The 21,274-nt window shown below is 46.0% G+C and overlaps 1 protein-coding gene across 1 annotated transcript in view; it reads left to right on the top strand.

The window, feature by feature from the left end:
* LOC140895267 (uncharacterized) overlaps positions 1-21,274 on the top strand; it is a 154,900-nt gene that overhangs the window by 91,223 nt on the left and 42,403 nt on the right. The window contains exon 3 of the mRNA XM_073304714.1: positions 19,481-19,570. Within this exon, the coding sequence (XP_073160815.1) occupies positions 19,481-19,570 (90 nt within the window). The remainder of the gene's footprint in view (positions 1-19,480; positions 19,571-21,274) is intronic.

The raw sequence follows: 21,274 nt of genomic DNA, 5'->3' as shown, positions 1-21,274 counted from the left end.
AACCCTATCTCTATTATACTGCAGAGCTTCACTTATCCATACTAAGAAGGCACGTGGACTGAAATAATACAAAGCTGTGAAGATTTACTTCTTTCCCAGCCCAGCGAGGAAACATGCCAACGATTGGCAGGAGTTGGTTTCCAATCAGCTACCACATGCCTCTAGATCCGGGGGCTGTGAGACTGAATCCTTGTACCAGGGGACTGGAGGAGGCAGGGTGCCAAACAGGGAAATGAGGGAAGGTAGAAATGAATGCCAGAACCCCTCGGTCTGTTCAAAGTGTGGGTTCTTGAGGAAAGCTGAGCCTGGACTGTTTGGGGTTTTGATGGCATTCACTCTGCTGCCTTTCCATGAGGCCTTTGAACAGAGCAACTTTGAGGAGAACAAATTAATTTTCTTTCCTCCTCTGGGAGCTACTTTAAATCTCATGTGCATTGTACAGAATACAGTGGGTGTATTGTTCCATCCTGCCCTGAGGGAAAATGACAGAACCTTTTATAAATCCTAGCACATTCTTTCATGTGCAGTCTGTGATTGGCCATTTCTAAGTGAAGAAATAATCCTTGCAACAAACATTCTTTGGTGCAAAGCAGCTGCTTGGGACATAACTCTTCAAAAGCAGCCATTGTGCTGGAGGTCTCTGTGCTAATGGAAAGTGGGTTAGATGTTCTGCCTGGGGATGCAGCTCCCTTGATTATCAGGTGTCCCGACTTGTCTGAAAGTGCACATGCAGAGTCATTGCTCTGAACCGTTTGGAGGCACAAGGACTCTCTTGTTCATAAGCCTTATTTTGGCTGCCACCTTTGGGCACACTGCTCTGTTTCAGTCACCAGTGGCACATGGCTCAGGGAGCTGAATTGTGCACGTCTTCAAAGTTAACCTTTGACCCCAGATGTTCAAAGGCAGGCCATTCTGACAGGAATTCAGTCTCCATGCTGAGGTAGCTTTGCACTGTGCCCCGCATCCTTAGGAAGTGTGGCTTCAGTGACCGTCTTCTGTGTCCTGACCAGCTCAAAGCAAGTTCAGCCACCTCATGTAGACAGGATTTTCTTATCAGGGGGGCATGAGGCCCCAAGGCAGGCACAGGATTGGATTTTAGCAGAGTTGCCGTGGGGAACTCCATTCAAAGGCAATCCTCCCCAGGGAACTAGAGGTCACTGTGTCAGTGATGAATGATGTACATTTTGCATTGATACAGGGTTACTTCAGCATCCTATTTAAAGGGCTTTCTTCACCAGTTTGGCACTTGGGCATAAAATATATAAAGTTGATTAGGATTAATATTTTTATTTACTATAGTAAAATAAGTATCAAAATACCCTTCCTAAGCCATCAGGTGTAAGTAGGACCCTACCAAATTCACAGTCCATTTTGGTAAATTTCAGTCACAAGATTTAAAAAATCATAGATTTCATGATTTCAGCTATTTAAATTTGAAATTTCATGGAATTGTAATTTTAAGGGGTCCTGATCCAAAAAGGAGTATGTGGGCAGGGTTGCAAGGTTACTGTAAGCGGGGGTTGTGATCCTGCCACCCTTAGTGCTGCCTCTGGAGAACAGCGGCTGCTGGCCGGGAGCCCAGCTCTGAAGGCAGAGCTGCTTCCAACAACAGCGCAGAAGGATGGCATGGTGTGGGATTGCCACCCTTACTTCTGCACTGCTGCCTTCAGACCTGAAGCTGGAAGAGGAGACTGCCTGAGACAGTGTCTGGACAGCTTGTCCGATGGGACTTTGTTATCCCAGAAGGGGGCACTCTTAGTTGCCCGTGTACTTTATCTGTCCATTTGTGCAACACAAGTGAGTTAGGAAGTGTTTGGGGGTGCAGCTGGGAATCAGAGTAAATGCTCAGAAGAAAGACCTGAAAGAAGAGGATGGAGTGGGGTTTTCAGAAGCAATTCAGCCTTGACTTGAGCTTGCTTCCATTGACCTCAGTGGGAGCAGAGTTAGGCAAATGCTGAGAGCTTGTGAATATCCACCTTGAGCTGCCAGTGAGACTCACAGAGGCTGTGTCTACAATGAGGCCTGTCAGGAATTCTCCCATCATTGGCCTGGCAATCTTGGCCATGTGAGCGTAGACCAGCCGCCTGCCTTGTTACCCCCATGTCACCTGATTCTGCTCAGAGAAGGTCGAGACCAACAGGTAGTAAGATCACTGGTGGCCCATCTAACTAATGCTTGTACTGTTGCTAATACCCATGGAACTGCACTGGAGTGAGACCAGTGGTGGGAGAACTCCTTCAGATTCACAGCAGACATGACCCAGCCCAATCTTTGTTTGCATTCATAGGAGTAAAACATCAGCCTGAGTGGAGTTGTGGCTGGGAAGGAGGGCAGAACAGTAGGTCTCCTTGGTCCTGGCATGTGAGGAATTTTGGAACTGCAAGATTCAAAACACAGACAGGCCGAGACTGTAAAGGGGAACTGAGGAAACTCTCTTGATCTGGGATTTAAGAGCTAAGACTTTGCTGAGACTTAGTCTGGATTTGCTGGAGCTGTACTTGTCAATCAAAGGATTCTCTGACTGCTGCATAGGAGCTGGGGTACTTAAATGTGAAATGGATTACCCTGAAACTTGAGATGCTGATTTTTCCTTTTAACTAGGTCAGTTATTAAAGCTGACAGTGCTGTAACCACCTTGGAGATTTGGCTTCTACTAGCAAAGGCAATGCTAGTAACCCTAAGAGGCAGTCTGCAGTTGGCTATGTACAACATAAAGCCCCCAGGTTGTTAACCAGACAGTCACTGAATGAAAACAGTGCAGCTCTGTAATGGACTCTTGTTATTTCAACTTGCATGAAGTATCTGGGAGTTCCCAAAATAGCAGGCCTTCGGGAATTTCTTCCCATCAGCAGCGTTTTGTGTCACAGATGAACTTTCTGCAAATTCCACTTGGAGAGACTTAGGTCTCTTATTTTCTTTCACTATCCAGAACTAATTCCATAACAGCTCTGCACTGCTGTTTGATCCTTGCTCATCACAACCAAGTGGTCTTCTCGTCCATCCTCCCTGTGGAAGGAAAAGGCCTGGGCAGAGACCATTGAATCATGGAAGTCAACGAATGGCTACGCAGGTGGTGTCGGAGAGAAGGCTTTGGATTCTTTGACCATGGGATGGTGTTCCAAGAAGGAGGAGTGCTAGACAGAGACGGGCTCCACCTAACGAAGAGAGGGAAGAGCATCTTCGCAAACAGGCTGGCTAACTAGTGAGGAGGGCTTTAAATTAGGTTCACTGGGGGAAGGAGACCAAAGCCCTGAGGTAAGTGGGATACCGGGAGGAAGCAGAAGCATGTGAGAGGGCAGGGCTCATACTGAGAAAGAAGGACAATAAGCGAGTTCTCAAGTGCCTATACACAAATGCAAGAAGCCTGGGAAACAAGCAGGGAGAACTGGAAGTCCTGGCACAGTCAAGGAATTATGATGTGATTGGAATAACAGAGACTTGGTGGGATAACTCACATGACTGGAGTATTGTCATGGATGGATATAAACTGTTCAGGAAGGACAGGCAGGGCAGAAAAGGTGGTGGAGTTGCACTGTATGTGAGCTCTGAGCAGTCATACTGCTCCCTTAAGTATGAAACTGCAGAAAAACCTGAGTGTCTCTGGATTAGGTTTAGAAGTGTGAGCAACAAGGGTGATGTCGTGGTGGGAGTCTGCTATAGACCACCGGACCAGGGGGATGAGGTGGACGAGGCTTTCTTCCGGCAACTAATGGAAGTTACTAGATCGCAGGCCCAGGCTCTTATGGGAGACTTCAGTTACCCTGATATCCGCTGGGAGAGCAATACAGCGGAGTACAGACAATCCAGGAAGTGTTTGGAAATTGTAGGGGACAATTTCCTGGTGCAAGTGCTGGAGGAACCAACTAGGGGCAGAGCTCTTCTTGACCTGCTGTTCACAAACCGGGAAGAATTAGTAGGGGAAGCTAAAGTGGACGGGAACCTGGGAGGCAGTGACCATGAGATGGTCAAATTCAGGATCCTGACACAGGGAAGAAAGGAGAGCAGCAGAATACAGACCCTGGACTTCAGAAAAGGAGACTTGGACTCCCTCTGGGAACTGATGGGGAGGATCCCCTGGGAGAATAACATGAGGGGGAAAGGAGTCCAGGAGAGCTGGCTGTATTTTAAAGAATCCTTATGGAGGTTACAGGGACAAACCATCCCGATGTGTAGAAAGAATAGTAAATATGGCAGGCGACCAGCTTGGCTCAACAAATGAAATCCTTGTTGATGTTAAACACAAAAAAGAAGCTTACAAGAAGTGGAAGATTATAAAAATATTGCTTGGGGAAGCAGGAGTGAAATCAGGAAGGCCAAATCACACCTGGAGTTGCAGCTAGCAAGAGATGTTAAGAGTAACAAGAAGGGTTTCTTCAGGTATGTTAGCAACAAGAAGAAAGTCAAGGAAAGTGTGGGCCCCTTACTGAATGAGGGAGGCAACTTATGACAGAGGATGTGGAAAAAGCAAATGTACTCAATGCATTTTTTGCCTCTGTCTTCACAAACAAGGTCAGCTCCCAGACTACTGCACTGGGCAGCACAGCTTGGGGAGGAGGTGACCAGCCCTCTGTGGAGAAAGAAGTGGTTCGGGACTATTTAGAAAAGCTGGACGTGCACAAGTCCATGGGGCCGGATGCGCTGCATCCAAGAGTGCTAAAGGAGTTGGTGGATGTGATTGCAGAGCCATTGGCCATTATCTGTGAAAACTCATGGCGATCGGGGGAAGTCCCAGACGACTGGAAAAAGGCTAATGTAGTGCCCATCTTTAAAAAAGGGAAGGCGGAGGATCCTGGGAACTACAGGCCAGTCAGCCTCACCTCAGTCCCTGGAAAAATCATGGAGCAGGTCCTCAAGGAATCAATTCTGAAGCACTTAGAGGAGAGGAAAGTGATCAGGAACAGTCAGCATGGATTCACCAAGGGCAAGTCATGCCTGACTAATGTAATTGCCTTCTATGACAAGATAACTGGCTCTGCGGATGAGGGGAAAGTGGTGGATGTGTTGTTCCTTGACTTTAGCAAAGCTTTTGACACTGTCTCCCACAGTATTCCTGCCAGCAAGTTAAAGTAGTATGGGCTGGATGAATGGACTATAAGGTGGATAGAAAGTTGGCTAGATTGTCGGGCTCAACTGGTAGTGATCAATGGCTCCATGTCTAGTTGGCAGCCGGTATCAAGTGAAGTGCCCCAAGGGTCAGTCCTGGGGTCGGTTTTGTTCAATATCTTCATAAATGATCTGGAGGATGGTGTGGATTGCACCCTCAGCAAGTTTGCAGATGACACTAAACTGGGAGGAGAGGTAGATATGCTGGAGGGTAGGGATAGGATACAGAGGGCCCTAGAGAAATTAGAGGATTGGGCCAAAAGAAATCTGATGAGGTTCAACAAGGACAAGTGCAGAGTCCTGCATTTAGGACAGAAGAATCCCATGCACCGCTACAGACTAGGGATCGAATGGCTTGGCAGCAGTTCTGCAGAAAAGGACCTAGGGGTTACAGTGGACAAGAAGCTGGATATGAGTCAACAGTGTGCCCTTGTTACCAAGAAGGCCAATGGCATTTTGGGATGTATAAGTAGGGGCATTACCAGCAGATCGAGGGACATGATCATTCCCCTCTATTCGACATTGGTGAGGCCTCATCTGGAGTACTGTGTCCAGTTTTGGGCCCCACACTGCAAGAAGGATATGGAAAAATTGGAAAATGTCCAGCGGAGGGCAACAAAAATGACTAGGGGACTGGAACACATGAGTTATGAGGAGAGGCTGAGAGAACTGGGATTGTTTAGTCTGCAGAAGAGAAGAATGAGGGGGGATTTGATAGCTGCTTTCAACTACCTGAAAGGGGGTTCCAAAGAGGATGGATCTAGACTGTTCTCAGTGGTAGCAGATGACAGAACAAGGAATAATGGTCTCAAGTTGCAGTGGGGGAGATTTAGGTTGGATATTAGGAAAAACTTTTTCACTAGGAGGGTGGTGAAACACTGGAATGTGTTACCTAGGGAGGTGGTGGAATCTCCTTCCCTAGAAGTTTAAGATCAGGCTTGACAAAGCCCTGGCTGGGATGATTTAGTCAAGGATCGGTCCTGCTTTGAGCAGGGGGTTGGACTAGATGACTCCTGAGGTCTCTTCAAACCCTGATATTCTATGAACCATATGCTGAATGACAGTGTGGCACGGAATAAGAAAGCCAAGCCAAATGCATGCGAGCAAAGAGTTCTGAGCTTGGGGGGGCCCATGTTGGCCAGTCTCACTGTTACGTTTCTTCTGAGGGTCACTTCTTCCAAGAGTTTAGGATGTACTGACTTAGATGCAGGTCTGGTCAGCCAAGTGCTGCTGCTGCTGCTGACCAATGGACATCTGACCTCTGAGGGTTTGCAGTGACTCAGATGCTGTGGCTTGTTTATGCAAGACAGGCTGTGCATGGGCAACCAGATTTTTCAAAGGGGAAAAACGAGGCCTCCCTATAGTGGGGAGGTGGAAAGGGCCATGGGTCAGTGGTTTTGGTGGCGGTCAGGGACAAGTAACAAGTAGAGACATGCTGACTCCTCCCTCCTGCCCTTTCTGTCTTTTCTCCTTTACTGCACCAGCCTGCCTTGCTGTCTGTATTTAACCGGCTGCTTTCCCTTGCCATGGCTGTGCTGTTTGTAAGCCCACCTCTCCCCGATCTACCAGAGGACTGAGCCAGCCTCTGACTCCAGCCAGGTTCACCTCTGGGAAGGGTTGGCTCAGCCTTTGGGGAAGTCGGTGGGAGACCTCGGGGTAAAGTGACAACATGTAACAGCCCTAGTGAAGGATAGGTCTGGAGGCCCACATTCACTCAGCCACCTGCTGTCAGTTTCACCAGGCAGTGACTCCCTCGGATGGCCAGTCTGCAAACGAGCTGGTAGAAAACACTGGAGGGTTCCCAAACCTCCAGGAATCCCAAGACAGGCCCTGAAAAGAAGGGCCATGCCAGGTCTTCAGGGACTCGTGGTGACTGCCCTCTCCCACTCCTTCACACTTCCCAGTGTGGGTGGGGGGTGTGGCTGGAGTGCTCTGACTTTTCTGGGGGACACAACAACCATAGCAGCTCAGGGGAAGGTAGCGGGAAGTCAGATTTGCCTCCAAGTCTCTACAGTCTGGCATTGGTTAGGCAAGTGACTTCTGCTTTTCTGTGCAGCTCTGTTCTTTTAACCTCATCCTAGCAAACCACCTCCTCTCCACCCGTCTGGTGCAACATCTTGGACATGTAGACATGCACTTGTCTGTACAGCACCTAGCACACTGGGGTTTTGATTTTTGATTGGGGACTATGGTCCTATAAATCATGTGATCTTAAGGGCCTTCCCTCCCATCCCCTCAAAACTACTATGACCTTTACTTGTGACTACAGCTGGAGGAAAGTCAGGAAAGGGAAGAAGCTGGTTCCTCAGAGTTGTGCTGAGAGATTGCTCAAACCCGGGGAAAAACCGAGAAGATCCATAGCTTTTAAAGCAAGCAGGATGGGAAACAAATCAAATCTGCTGCTCTATTCTCAGGTCAGAAATCCAGGTAGCATTCTGAGGACCACCGGAGCTTCTCCAGCAAAATTCTCCAGCCTTCTTTCTTCTGCCAAGCACACGTGTCTCTTCCTCTTCTGCAGCAAAGGACCCAGAAATGCAGGCGCCTGAAATCTCTGCTTTTTAGTGGGTATTAAAGTGTCAGTGAAGAAATCCACAGAACATGCTTTGCCTTCTGTTCCTTCGCACACTGTATTCTTAGGGGCAATCTGGGCAGCAGTGGAATTGCAGTGATCTGGTTTGAAAATGCTCTGACTTTCATAATCTTCTTTTGTGCTCCCACCACGAGATCATCATTTCTTTTCTAGCTCAGTTTTGTATTAAACTTAGACGTCCATCTTTTGTTTTAGTCATGTGCCCTGTAATCTACTGGCGCCTGCTGCAAGTATATACTGTTACGTTCTAATCCAACTGCCTCGAATGCAAAGCAAGAGAGCACTGGCAGGCAGTCAGGAAATGGCACTTTTGTTTCTGTGGCAGAAATCAACGCTAGTTCTATGCAATACACTCCGAATGCTCTGCCTTTTATTCACCCAGGCAGCTGCATGATCCTAGTTTGGAGATGGGCAAGGACATGGCTGCCAAGTTCTGCACAGCTCCGTGTGTGTCATTCTATGCCAATTAGTCCATGAGACAATTTGCATAATTGTCAGTGATTTGCATGAAACCCTTGCATGAGCTTTGTGATGTGGATTTAGCACTGATGAAAGGCACTGGCTTCAGAGCCCTGATGAGTGAAGTTCTCTGTTTATCTACAAGGCAGCAGGATGGCAGGCTTCTCACACACACTGGCCTGTCAGGACACCCAGTCATAAGAACATAAGAATAGCCATACTGGGTCAGACCAAAGGTCCATCTAGTTCAGTATCCTGTCTTCCAGACGTGATGCTTCAGAGGGAATGAACAGAACAGGTGATCATCAAGTGATCACCATCCCGTCGCCTATTCCCAGCTTCTGGCAAACACAGGCTAGGGTCACTTCAGAGCATCATTTTGCATCTCTGCCAAGCCTGGCTAATCACCATTGATAGACTTATCTAGTTCTTTTTTAACCCTGTTATAATCTGGACCTTCACAACATCCTCTGGCAAGGAATTCCACAGGTTGACTCTGCGTTGTGTGAAGAAATACTTACTTTTGTTTGTTTTTAAACCTGCAGCCTATTAATTTCATTTGATGATCCCTCATTTTTGTGTTAGAGAGTAAATAACACTTCCTTATTTACTTTCTCCACACCCCTCATGATTTTATAGACCTATATCATATCCCCCCTTAGTTGTCTCTTTTCCAAGCTGAAAAGTCCCAGTCTTATTAATCGCTCCTCATATGGAAGCTGTTCCATACCCCTAATCATTTTTGTTGCCCTTTTCTGTACCTTTTCCAATTCCAATGTATATTTTTTGAGATGGGGTGACTACATCTGCACACAATATTCAAGATGTGGGCATACCATGGATAGAGGCAACATGGTATTTTCTGTCTTATTATCTATCCCTTTCTTAATGATTCCCAACATTCTGTTTGTTTTTTTGACTGCCGCTGCATATTGAGTGGATGATTTTGGAGAACTATCCACAATAACTCCCAGGTCTCTTTCTTGAGTGGTAACAGCTAATTTAGACCCCATCATTTTATATGTATTGTTGGGATTGTTTTCCAATGTGCATTACTTTGCTCCGTGCTGATCTGGGGGGCATCATTCCTCTCCCACGCTCTCTGCTCGATGACCATCGCTAGTACCAGGACTTGCTCCAGAGGGTAGCAGCAGACTTGGGGCTTCTATTAGAAGAAGTCCAGGACCCATAACAGCAGCTCCTGGACTTTCTTCAACCCCAGGAGCTCACTTAGGTGGCTCTATCCATTCTTCAACTGGTGCAGGCAGTATGGTGCACTCCTGCCTCCTGTGCCCCCACACCAAAGAGGGTGAAGAGGTGGTATTTCATGCCTGCGAAACAGGCAGATTTTCTCTTCACACACCCACTCCCAGCTCTCTTGTTATTCACGTGGCAGCAGAGCAGGTAAGCCAGCACCCACAGAAGTCTACTCCTCCAGACAGGGTGGCACAGAGGATGGACCTGCTAGGCAGAAAAGTATATTCCTCAGTGAGACTACAGTTCTGGATTGAAAACTACCAGGCTCTGCGAGCCAAGCATGACTTTAATAATTACAGTAGGCTAGTAGAGTTCAAGGACAACCTGCCACCGGATCAACAGCAGCAATTCTAGGCGCTGGTAGAGGAGGGGTGAATGGTGGCCAGGTTGGTCCTCCAGGCTGGTGGGGATGCAGACAATATGTCCTCTTGTTCTCTAGCCACTCTGGTCATTATGTGCTGAGACTCATGGCTACAATCGTCCGGCTTCCCCAGGCATGTCCAAAATACAGTCAAGGACCTGCCCTTTAATGAGAACAAGTTGTTCCACGAGAAGATGGACAAATCCCTTTATTTGCTGAAGGACTCCAGGGCTACACTATGGTTCCTTCGTATGTACACCCCAGCCCCAAGACGCAGGCAGCAGAGACAACCATTCCATCCATGACCACACTCTCCCTACCTGGACTACTACCAATGCCAACAGGAGGTACCATGTATGCAGAATGGTTCAAAATGGCCGTACTTGCCCACCTCCACCACAATCACCTCTTCGACTCTTTCCCAGCAGCAGCCAAAACCTCAGTTTTGACATGCAGGTTGAGACCCATGAACCTTCCCCGATGACACCTATGGTGCCCTGTATCATCTTTGGGAGCCATCTTCCCTATTCATCCACAACTGGGGAGAAATTCCCATGGAGAGTTGGGTACTGGAGATCATCCACCACAGATACTCCATAGAATTCCTCTGGTTCTCACCTCATCAACACCCCACCCTGGACTTCCCCAACAAGAAGTGGACACTCTGCTCTTCCAGGGGGCCATAGAACCTGTCCCACCTCAATACAAGAGAAGAGCCGCCTTCTCACTCTACTTCCTCATCCCAAAAAAGGGCGGAGAGCGCCACCCCATTCTAGGTCTTCGGATGCTAGACACCTTTACCAGAAAGTCCAAATTCCATATGGTAACACTGGCATCGATTATTCCCTCCATCCCCCAGGGAGTCTGGTTTGTGCTTCATATTGAAAGGCACACTTACTTCCATGTAGATGTTCATCCTGCCCACTGCAAGTTTCTCCATTTTCAGGAAGAACACCAACACTACCAATTTTGGGTCCTTCCGTTTGGTATATTGACATCTCAACAAGTGTTCAAAGAGGTCTTCTCTGTGATAGCAGCCCAAATGTGCCATTTTGGCCATTCAGTATACCCCTACCTTAACAACTGGCTCCTCCTGCTGCTATCGCACCAGGAAGTAACCTCTGCGATCCTCGTCCTTCACACGCTATTAGCATCAATGAAGAAAAATCAGTATCGAAAGCTATACAGATGATACACACGCCAATAAAGTGTCTCGACTCCATCGTGGTGAGAGTTTTCCTTCCAGCAGACCACTTCACAACACTGACGTCCTGCATCGAAGACCCTACACCATGGTCCGCCACTGTCTCTCTCTCCTTGGCCATATGTCTACCTGCTTCTATGTGACACCACACTCAAGTCTCCATATGCGTTGCCTCCAGATGTGGCTCCTCTGTCTACAGACCCAGCACAGACCATATGCAGACCAGAATTCCCCAGACCGGGCTAGCCTCCCTCACGTGGTGGGCAGATCCTTCCAAGGTCATGACCGACACCCCCCTTGTCGCTCCCACACCACAGGTCACTATCACAATAGATGCCTCCCTCATGGGTTGGGGAGCCCACCTGGACCCGCCACATGACCCAGGGAGGGTGGATGCCATGGGAGGCCAGGATGAACATAACCATGCTAGAGCTCTGAGCAGTCCATTTAGCATGTCAGGCCTTTCCCCCACTCATTCAGTCCTTCCATGTTTAACTGCTCTCTGACAACTTCATGGCTATGTTGTACATCAACCAGCAGGGCGGCACCAAGTCACCCTCCCTCTGTTTTTGAGTCTCTTTGCCTTTGGAACTGGTGCATAAACACCACGTAACACTTCAGGCCATGTAACACTTCAGGCCATGTAAGTACTTTGAAAATCCACTCCCTGCACTGCATATGAACCCCAAGAAGAATTCAGTATCCCCTGCCTATGCTAACTCATCCAGTGAGTGACAAAGTTCCTCCTCTGCCTTGGTGGGTCCTGCGCTTTTTGATGGATTTGCTCACCTGAGAGGTTCACGGCAGCCCTCAGTTTGGCTGTTTCTGCTAGAGGCTCAAACCTGCCATTCACTCAGCTAACTTCATCACTGGCCAGCATGGGGGAAACGGAGAATAATCTCCACAGTCTCGGTTGTCCCACCTAATGGGTCAGGGACAGGCCAGATCCCTTTCCAAATTAGACCTTCCCTTCTGGTGTTGTCCTCCTGTGTCCGATCAGGAGTTGGGGGGAAGCCGGGCCAGCCCTCTACACCGGGTTCCAGCCCAGAGCCCTGTGGATAGCAGCTGTCTACATCTCCTGTATCAGCTGCATGACCGCTACAGCTACAACTCTCTGGGCTACTTCCCCTTGGCCTCCCCCCAGCACCTTCTTTATCCTCACCACAGGATCTTCCTCCTGAAGCCTGATCACACTTGTACTCCTCAGTCCTCCAGCAGCACGCCTTCTCACTCCTTGCATGCCCTCCACTAACTGATGGGAGGTCCTTTTTAAACCAGGTGTCCTGATTAGTCTGCCTGTCACAATTGATTCTAGTATATTCTTAATTGGCTCCAGGTGTCTTAATTAGCATGCCTGTCTTAACTGGTTCTAGCAGGTTCCTGATTGCTCTAGGGCAGCCCCTCCTCTAGTCACTCAGGGAACAGAAAACTATTCCTCTAGTGGCCAGTATATTTGCCTTCGACGAGACTCCTGTACCCTACTGGTCTGGTCTGTCACAAGTATAATCAGTCTGAAAACCATTAGCCATCATTGTTTCATGATCAGTTCTACATTTTCAAATATATTTATTTCAATTTCAACACAGAATACAAAGTGTACAGTGCTCACTGTATTTCATGTAGAGCTGATCATGAAATAAGCTTTCTAAAAGTATACCTTAGCTATGATAGTAATTTAAATGTTATTACACAGTCTGCATTACAGTCTGAATTTACTTAGACTGTAAGTTCTTTGGGGCAGGGATCATCTTGGGGAAATGGTAATACGAATAATAATAATTAATAAACAGCTGCGTATCATCAGGGGCCTCATTTCAGAAAAATTCCTCGGGGCAGTAGAAGTTGTGTCAGCATGTAGAACATGCTTAACATTATATCCTGCAAAGTTGGGGCACTGGGCGGGGGGAGAGGGAGACAAAAAGTGGAAGACATAATGGATCATATAGACTAGGGGTTCTCAAACTGGGGGTCGGGACCTTCAAGGGGTCGTGAGGTTATTACATGGGGGGATCACAAGCTGTCAACCTCCACCCCAAACCCCGCTTTGCTTCCAGCTTTTATAATGGTGTTAAATATATTAAAAAGTGTTTTTAATTTATAAGGGGGGGTTGCACTCAGAGATTTGCTATGTCAAAGGGGTCACCAGTAAAAAATGTCCTGCAGCATTCTAATCAATGGGAGTTTTACAGTTCACTTCAATAGGCACAGGATCAAATTCGCACAGTTTCAGCCTCTTAATATAGCAACTCTGAGAGCAAAAGTCCTTTGGAACACAGATCAAATCATTTAAGATTAAAACTAGCTCCCATAAAGTTTCTATAACCTGGAAAATCTGACTGTTGCTTCACTGTGGAGAGTGCACAAAAAGAACCAGAAGCAGAACAAACTAAAGACAGTACTCCAAACAGTCAGTAACATGAGCTGTTCAGTTGACACCACCATTGAATCAAGTTGACTGAAGGAGGTCTGATTTTTCTTGGCACCCTTGCAAAGTGCAAATGTTTAAATAATAGCATCAAGAAGCTAAGCGCACATTGTTTATAGAGAAAGCAATCCTTTTGTGTGACTTGAAGCTGTATTTTTTTTTCTTGTACGTGCTGGCATTTTTAACACCAGAACAAAGCAGTCATTAATTGATCACAATTTACCAGAAAGAACTTTCTCTCAGGGTATTATGGATTTTTCTTCCTCTTTTCTTTCCATACAAATAAGGTAATTATTTTCTTTAGACCAACCAGGAATCCTGCATTCTTTTGCCAGACATAGAGTAAGGAGGAGTGCTGGGTAGAGACGGGCTCCATCTTACGAAGAGAGGGAAGAGCATCTTTGCCAGCAGGCTGGCTAACCTAGTGAGGAGGGCTTTAAACTAGGTTCACCGGGGGAAGGAGACCAAAGCCCTGAGGTAAGTGGGAAAGCGGGATACCGGGAGGAAGCACAGGCAGCAATGTCTGTGAGGGGAGGGCTCCTGCCTCATACTGGCAATGAGGGGCGATCAACAGGTTATCTCAAGTGCTTATATACAAATGCACAAAGCCTTGGAAACAAGCAGGGAGAACTGGAGGTCCTGGTGATGTCAAGGAACTATGACGTGATCGGAATAACAGAGACTTGGTGGGATAACTCGTATGACTGGAGTACTGTCATGGATGGTTATAAACTGTTCAGGAAGGACAGGCAGGGCAGAAAAGGTGGGGGAGTAGCACTGTATGTAAGGGAGCAGTATGACTGCTCAGAGCTCCGGTACGAAACTGCAGAAAAACCTGAGTGTCTCTGGATTAAGTTTAGAAGTGTGTGCAACAAGAGTGATGTAGTGGTGGGAGTCTGCTATAGACCACCGGACCAGGGGGATGAGGTGGATGAGGCTTTCTTCCGGCAGCTCACGGAAGCGACTAGATCGCATGCCCTGATTCTCATGGGTGACTTTAATTTTCCTGATATCTGCTGGGAGAGCAATACAGCGGTGCATAGACAATCCAGGAAGTTTTTGGAAAGCGTAGGGGACAATTTCCTGGCGCAAGTGCTAGAGGAGCCAACTAGGGGGGGTGCTTTTCTTGACCTGCTGCTCACAAACCGGGTAGAATTAGTGGGGGAAGCAAAAGTGGATAGGAATCTGGGAGGCAGTGACCATGAGTTGGTTGAGTTCAGGATCCTGACGCAGGGAACAAAGGTAAGCAGCAGGATACGGACCTTGGACTTCAGGAAAGCAGACTTCGACTCCCTCAGGGAACGGATGGCCAGGATCCCCTGGGGGACTAACTTGAAGGGGAAAGGAGTCCAGGAGAGCTGGCTGTATTTCAAGGAATCCCTGTTGAGGTTACAGGGACAAACCATCCCGATGAGTCGAAAGAATAGTAAATATGGCAGGCGACCAACTTGGCTTAATGGTGAAATCCTAGCGGATCTTAAACATAAAAAAGAAGCTTACAAGAAGTGGAAGGTTGGACATATGACCAGGGAAGAGTATAAAAATATTGCTCGGGCATGTAGGAATGTTATCAGGAGGGCCAAATCGCACCTGGAGCTGCAGCTAGCCAGAGATGTCAAGAGTAACAAGAAGGGTTTCTTCAGGTATGTTGGCAACAAGAAGAAAGCCAAGGAATGTGTGGGCCCCTTACTGAATGAGGGAGGCAACCTAGTGACAGAGGATGTGGAAAAAGCTAATGTACTCAATGCTTTTTTTGCCTCTGTTTTCACTAACAAGGTCAGCTCTCAGACTGCTGCGCTGGGCATCACAAAATGCGGAAGAGATGGCCAGCCCTCTGTGGAGATAGAGGCGGTTAGGGACTATTTAGAAAAGCTGGACATGCACAAGTCCATGGGGCCAGACGAGTTGCATCCGAGAGTGCTGAAGGAATTGGCGGCTGTGATTGCAGAGCCACTGGCCATTATCTTTGAAAACTCGTGGCGAACCGGGGAAGTCCCGGATGACTGGAAAAAGGCTAATGTAGTGCCAATCTTTAAAAAAGGGAAGAAGGAAGATCCTGGGAACTACAGGCCAGTCAGCCTCACCTCAGTTCCTGGAAAAATCATGGAGCAGGTCCTCAAAGAATCAATCCTGAAGCACTTGCATGAGAGGAAAGTGATCAGGAACAGCCAGCATGGATTCACCAAGGGAAGGTCATGCCTGACTAATCTAATCACCTTTTATGATGAGATTACTGGTTCTGTGGATGAAGGGAAAGCAGTGGATGTATTGTTTCTTGACTTTAGCAAAGCTTTTGACACGGTCTCCCATAGTATTCTTGTCACCAAGTTAAGGAAGTATGGGCTGGATGAATGCACTATAAGGTGGGTAGAAAGCTGGCTAGATTGTCGGGCTCAACGGGTAGTGATCAATGGCTCCATGTCTAGTTGGCAGCCGGTATCAAGTGGAGTGCCCCAAGGGTCGGTCCTGGGGCCGGTTTTATTCAATATCTTCATAAATGATCTGGAGGATGGTGTGGATTGCACTCTCAGCAAATTTGCAGATGATACTAAACTGGGAGGAGTGGTAGATACGCTGGAGGGGAGGGATAGGATACAGAAGGACCTAGACCAATTGGAAGATTGGGCCAAAAGGAATCTGATGAGGTTCAATAAGGATAAGTGCAGGGTCCTGCACTTAGGACGGAAGAACCCAATGCACAGCTACAGACTAGGGACCGAATGGCTAGGCAGCAGTTCTGCGGAAAAGGACCTAGGGGTGACAGTGGACGAGAAGCTGGATATGAGTCAGCAGTGTGCCCTTGTTGCCAAGAAGGCCAATGGCATTTTGGGATGTATAAGTAGGGGCATAGCGAGCAGATCGAGGGACGTGATCGTTCCCCTCTATTCGACATTGGTGAGGCCTCATCTGGAGTACTGTGTCCAGTTTTGGGCCCCACACTTCAAGAAGGATGTGGATAAATTGGAGAGAGTCCAGCGAAGGGCAACAAAAATGATTAGGGGACTGGAACACATGAGTTATGAGGAGAGGCTGAGGGAGCTGGGATTGTTTAGCCTGCAGAAGAGAAGAATGAGGGGGGATTTGATAGCTGCTTTCAACTACCTGAAAGGGGGTTCCAAAGAGGATGGCTCTAGACTGTTCTCAATGGTAGCAGATGACAGAACGAGGAGTAATGGTCTCAAGTTGCAGTGGGGGAGGTTTAGATTGGATATTAGGAAAAACTTTTTCACTAAGAGGGTGGTGAAACACTGGAATGCGTTACCTAGGGAGGTGGTAGAATCTCCTTCCTTAGAGGTTTTTAAGGTCAGGCTTGACAAAGCCCTGGCTGGGATGATTTAACTGGGAATTGGTCCTGCTTTGAGCAGGGGGTTGGACTAGATGACCTTCTGGGGTCCCTTCCAACCCTGATATTCTATGATTCTATGATTCTATGATTCTATTCTGCATGCTGCTCCTCTTGGAGATTACAAAACAAGGCTGAAATATTTCTCACTACTCAAGTTGCAGGTGGCCTGTACGTTACTTGGGTAAAATATATTACAAGTAGAAGCAGAGCAATTCCTACAGTCACACACAACTCCTGCTGACTTCACTGGGACTTTACCTGAGTTAGGAGTGAAGGATTTGAGAAGAAAATGCAGGGTGCTGGTGACCAAGACTTGATATTTTTAATAGCTGTCTATTTAGAAAGTATAAGCCATTTTACAAATCATTGCCAGGCAGGTTCCATGAATGCAATATTAACAATGACAAAAATGAACATATCACTTTTTGAGGAAGAGACACACAATGCAATGACATTGCCCAGTGTCTCTACAGGACATGGTAATACCACATTAGAGGACTGACTTCTTTCCATCACTATGGGGGGCAAAATCCTGGCTCTGTCGAAGTCAATGAGAGATTTGCCATTGATTTCATTAGAGCCAGGATGTCACCCTTTGTTTCTAGGAATTTTCTTAAACTGCAAAACAATTCACTCTTTGCTCATTAACAAACTACAGCAGGTCTATTATAGTAATCAATTTTGCAAAAAGACAATCCAATGCAATTGGTGGAGGTTTTTCACAGATGAGTTTGCAATATATCTGAGCATTGTATAAATGGCAACCAAATATCAGTATCTCTGTCTATTTTGGTGGGTGTACTCGATGAATGAATATTATTTTTACCATAACCACGATCTTCCATATTTTTTGGAACCATTCCTCTAATGTGGGGGATTTTTGCTTTGCCATTGAGGAGCCATCAATTTAATTTTTCCTTTTTAGTATATTTCTTGTATTTAATTGCCGAGTACAGAGCTAAAGGTGAAGTTAGCAGGTGATACGAATACAATTAACAGAAGCTGTGAGTATTTGTACAGATTAGCTCCATGTTAGAAGCTTTATCATCTGCCCTTGGAGAGGTAGGTAAGAGTGCAGTCTATTTGCCAGTGCAATTTTCACCTGGGTGAGTGCTGTGTTAGGATAAGTTGAAGGACATTTAGAACATTAGCACCATTTGGCTGGAACCAGGGTGAAATCAGATGTGAACGAACTGTGGTCCCAAGTATGAGACAGGTGGGAACCATGCTATTGTTGCCTTGAAGTTGTGTCAAAGAATTTGCACATTTCTAATAAGAGGGAGAAAGCAACTGCAGATACCACAGACGTAAGGGTAGGGGTCCCACATAGATTGGAGGCCTCGGAGGCAAGAGGGCACAGGGCAGGGAATACTGTCTCCTATAATGGTTATTTCAGCCTCAGAGGTACCCAGCATCCACCCTCCCTGCTCCCACAGTCCTTATGTTAAACCACAGTGGCCAATGGAAAGCTTTATTAATGTTTATTTATATACAAATACCCATATGCATACATTTGGGGATAGCCACCATCTTGGATAGCAGCAGGGATTAAATCAGGGGCCTCTGGAGCTAAATGTCTGATTCGCTTCAGCTGGAGCTAAAAAGCCAGGCTCTTCAGCACAGAGTTGTAGCAGACTCAGACTCTGTATGATTCAGGCACACAGTCACGTGCACAAGGACCACAGTTCTATTTCCACAAGTATTGATGGTGGCAGTGTTTGCCTGGTCATTTGTGGGGTGGGGATTACCTGGGTGAGTGTGCAGAAACAATAACCTAACAGCAACCTATCTGACCAGCCACCCAGTGCGGACGGAGTACTCAGAGCACTGACTGTGACTGTAAAATGATGAGTCATCCCTGACCTAGAGCCTGATTAAGACACATGCACTGATGAGTCATGCTGTGCTGGGTTCCAGCCAATCCACAAGCCAGGAACTGGCCTGGTGACTCTTAGGGCGAGTATAGAAGCCTCACAGCAGCTTAGTTTGCTCAACATTGCTCTAGGGCTTGGAACGCTTCCTTGTTTAACAGTGGCAACAGCGTCCGCAAGCCTTGCTCTAGCCCTGTTCCTTGTCCTGCTCCATCCTAGCTCTCACTCCGGCCTCATTCCAGCCCCGCTCTAGCCTCCTAATTCTGGCTTTGATCCCTGACTCCAACTGCAAGGCCCGACCACCCCCATCATGCTTTCTGACAGTGGTAAATCATTAGTTCAGGAATGATCCAAAAAAGGGGTTTTTGTCAAGTAAATTGTTCACTGCAATTCAGTTGCCGATCTCTAAAATAGGCACTGATTCAGCAGAGCACTTAAACCTGTATTTAACACCCATTGAAATCAACAAAACTTAATGAGATGCTTAAATTAGTGCTTTGCTGAATCAGAGCCCAAAGACTCACCTTTCTTTAAAATCCCCCGTCATGCCCCTCGATCTGTTTTGCCCCATGGCTGTCAGCCCCGGGCGGCTGGGGGTTCAGTTAATACAGAGAGCTGGATAATGGAGGCTTGAATAATCTGGGTTCTACTTCTTTATGTTTTTATTTTTTCATAAAATGTAAAAACTAATGATTCTCTGTAAAAATGGAAATTCCATGTTTTTCTGTGGCAAATGGATTTCTAGGATCCCAGGTAACAAGTTCACACACAGTCCTGTAGTGTTCCCCCATGTCATGGACCTATGCACATACACAGAAAATATTGTTGTGCACCCTATGGGACTGGATCTCTTCTTTCTTTCAGGCAATCAATGGATTTGTCATTGCAGTCACGGCAGACGGTTCTGTCTTCTACGTCTCGCCTACAGTTCAGGACTACCTGGGATTTCATCAAGTGAGTAGCATTTTTTTCCTGATTTAAGAAGAGGGTGGTGTAGTTTAAACGTGATCAGTTGCTAATGTCCATTACTAGCTGAGAGGCTGTTTCTTCTCTTGGAAGATCATAAGATATAATACACACCCACACACACATATGTATATTAGAGCTGTTGATTAATCACCATTAACTCACACAATTAACTAACAAAAATTAATCATGATTAAAAAAATTAATCGCGATTAATCGTAGTTTTAATTGCACTGTTAAACCATAGAAGACCAAATGAAATTTATTAAATATTTTGGATGTTTTTCTGCATTTTCATATATATTGTATTCTGTGTTGTAATTGAAATCTAAGTGTATATTATTTTTATTACAAATATTTGCACTATAAAAATGACAAACAAAAGAAATAGTATTTTTCAGTTCCCCCATACAAGTACTGTAGTGCAATCTCTTTGTCATGAAAGTGAAACTTATAAATGTAGATTTCTTTTGTTACGTAACTGCACTCAAAAACAAAACAATGTAAAATTTCAGAGCCTACAAGTCCATTCAGTCCTACTTCTTCTTCAGCCAATCAGTAAGACAAACAAGTTTGATTACATTTACAGGAGATAATGCTGCCGCCTTCTTATTTACCATGTCACCAGAAATTGAGAACAGGCATTTGCATGGCATGTTTGTAGCCAGCATTGCAAGGCATTTACGTGACAGATATGCTAAACATTCGTATGCCCCTTCATGCTTCAGCCACCATTCCAGAGGACATGCTTCCATAAGGATGATGCTCATTAAAAAAATAATGTGTTAATTAAATTTGTGACTGAATTCCTTGGGGGATAATTATATGTCCCCTGCTCTGTTTTACCCGCATTCTGCCATATCGTTCATGTTATAGCAGTCTCAGACGATGACCCAGCACATGTTCATTTTAAGAACACTTTCACTGCAGATTTCACAAAACGCAAAGAAGAACCAGTATGAGATTTCTAAAGACAGCTGCAGTGCTCAACCCAAGGTTTAAGAATATGAAGTGCCTTCCAAAATCTGAGAGGGATGAGGTGTGGAGCTTCCTTTCAGAAGTCTTAAAAGAGCAACACTTTGATGCGGAAACTACAGAACCTGAACCAGCAAAAAGGAAAATCAACCTTCTGTTAGTGGCGTCTGACTCAAATAATGAAAATGAACATGTGAAAATGAACATGTTATCGAGTCCTCAGCATGAACGTATGTCCCCTGGAATGGTGGTTGAAGCATGAAGGGACATATGAATCTTTAGCGCACCTGGCACGTAAATATCTTGCAACGCCGGCTATAACAGTGCCATGAGAACACCTGTTCTCACTTTCAGGTCACATTGTAAAGAAACAGGCAGCATTCTCTCCTGCAAATGTAAACAAAATTCTCTGAACAAGTAGGACTGAGTGGACTTGCAGGCCCTAAAATTTTACGTTGTTTTATTTTTGAATGCAGATTTTTTGTACATAATTCTACATTTGTAAGTTGAACTTTCATGATAAAGAGATTGTACTACAGTACTTGTATTAGGTGAATTGAAATATACTATTCCTTTGTTTTTTTACAGTGCAAATATTTGTAATCAAAAATAAATATAAAGTGAGCACTGAACACTTTGTATTCTGTGTTGAAATTGAAATCAATGTATTTGAAAATGTAGAAAACATCCAAAAATATTTAAATAAATGGTATTCTA

This window comes from Lepidochelys kempii, chromosome 11, assembly GCF_965140265.1.
Source record: "Lepidochelys kempii isolate rLepKem1 chromosome 11, rLepKem1.hap2, whole genome shotgun sequence".
NCBI lineage: Eukaryota > Metazoa > Chordata > Testudines > Cheloniidae > Lepidochelys > Lepidochelys kempii.
The sequence above is the reverse complement of the archived record's forward strand: the minus strand, read 5'-3'. Positions and strand labels throughout refer to the sequence as shown.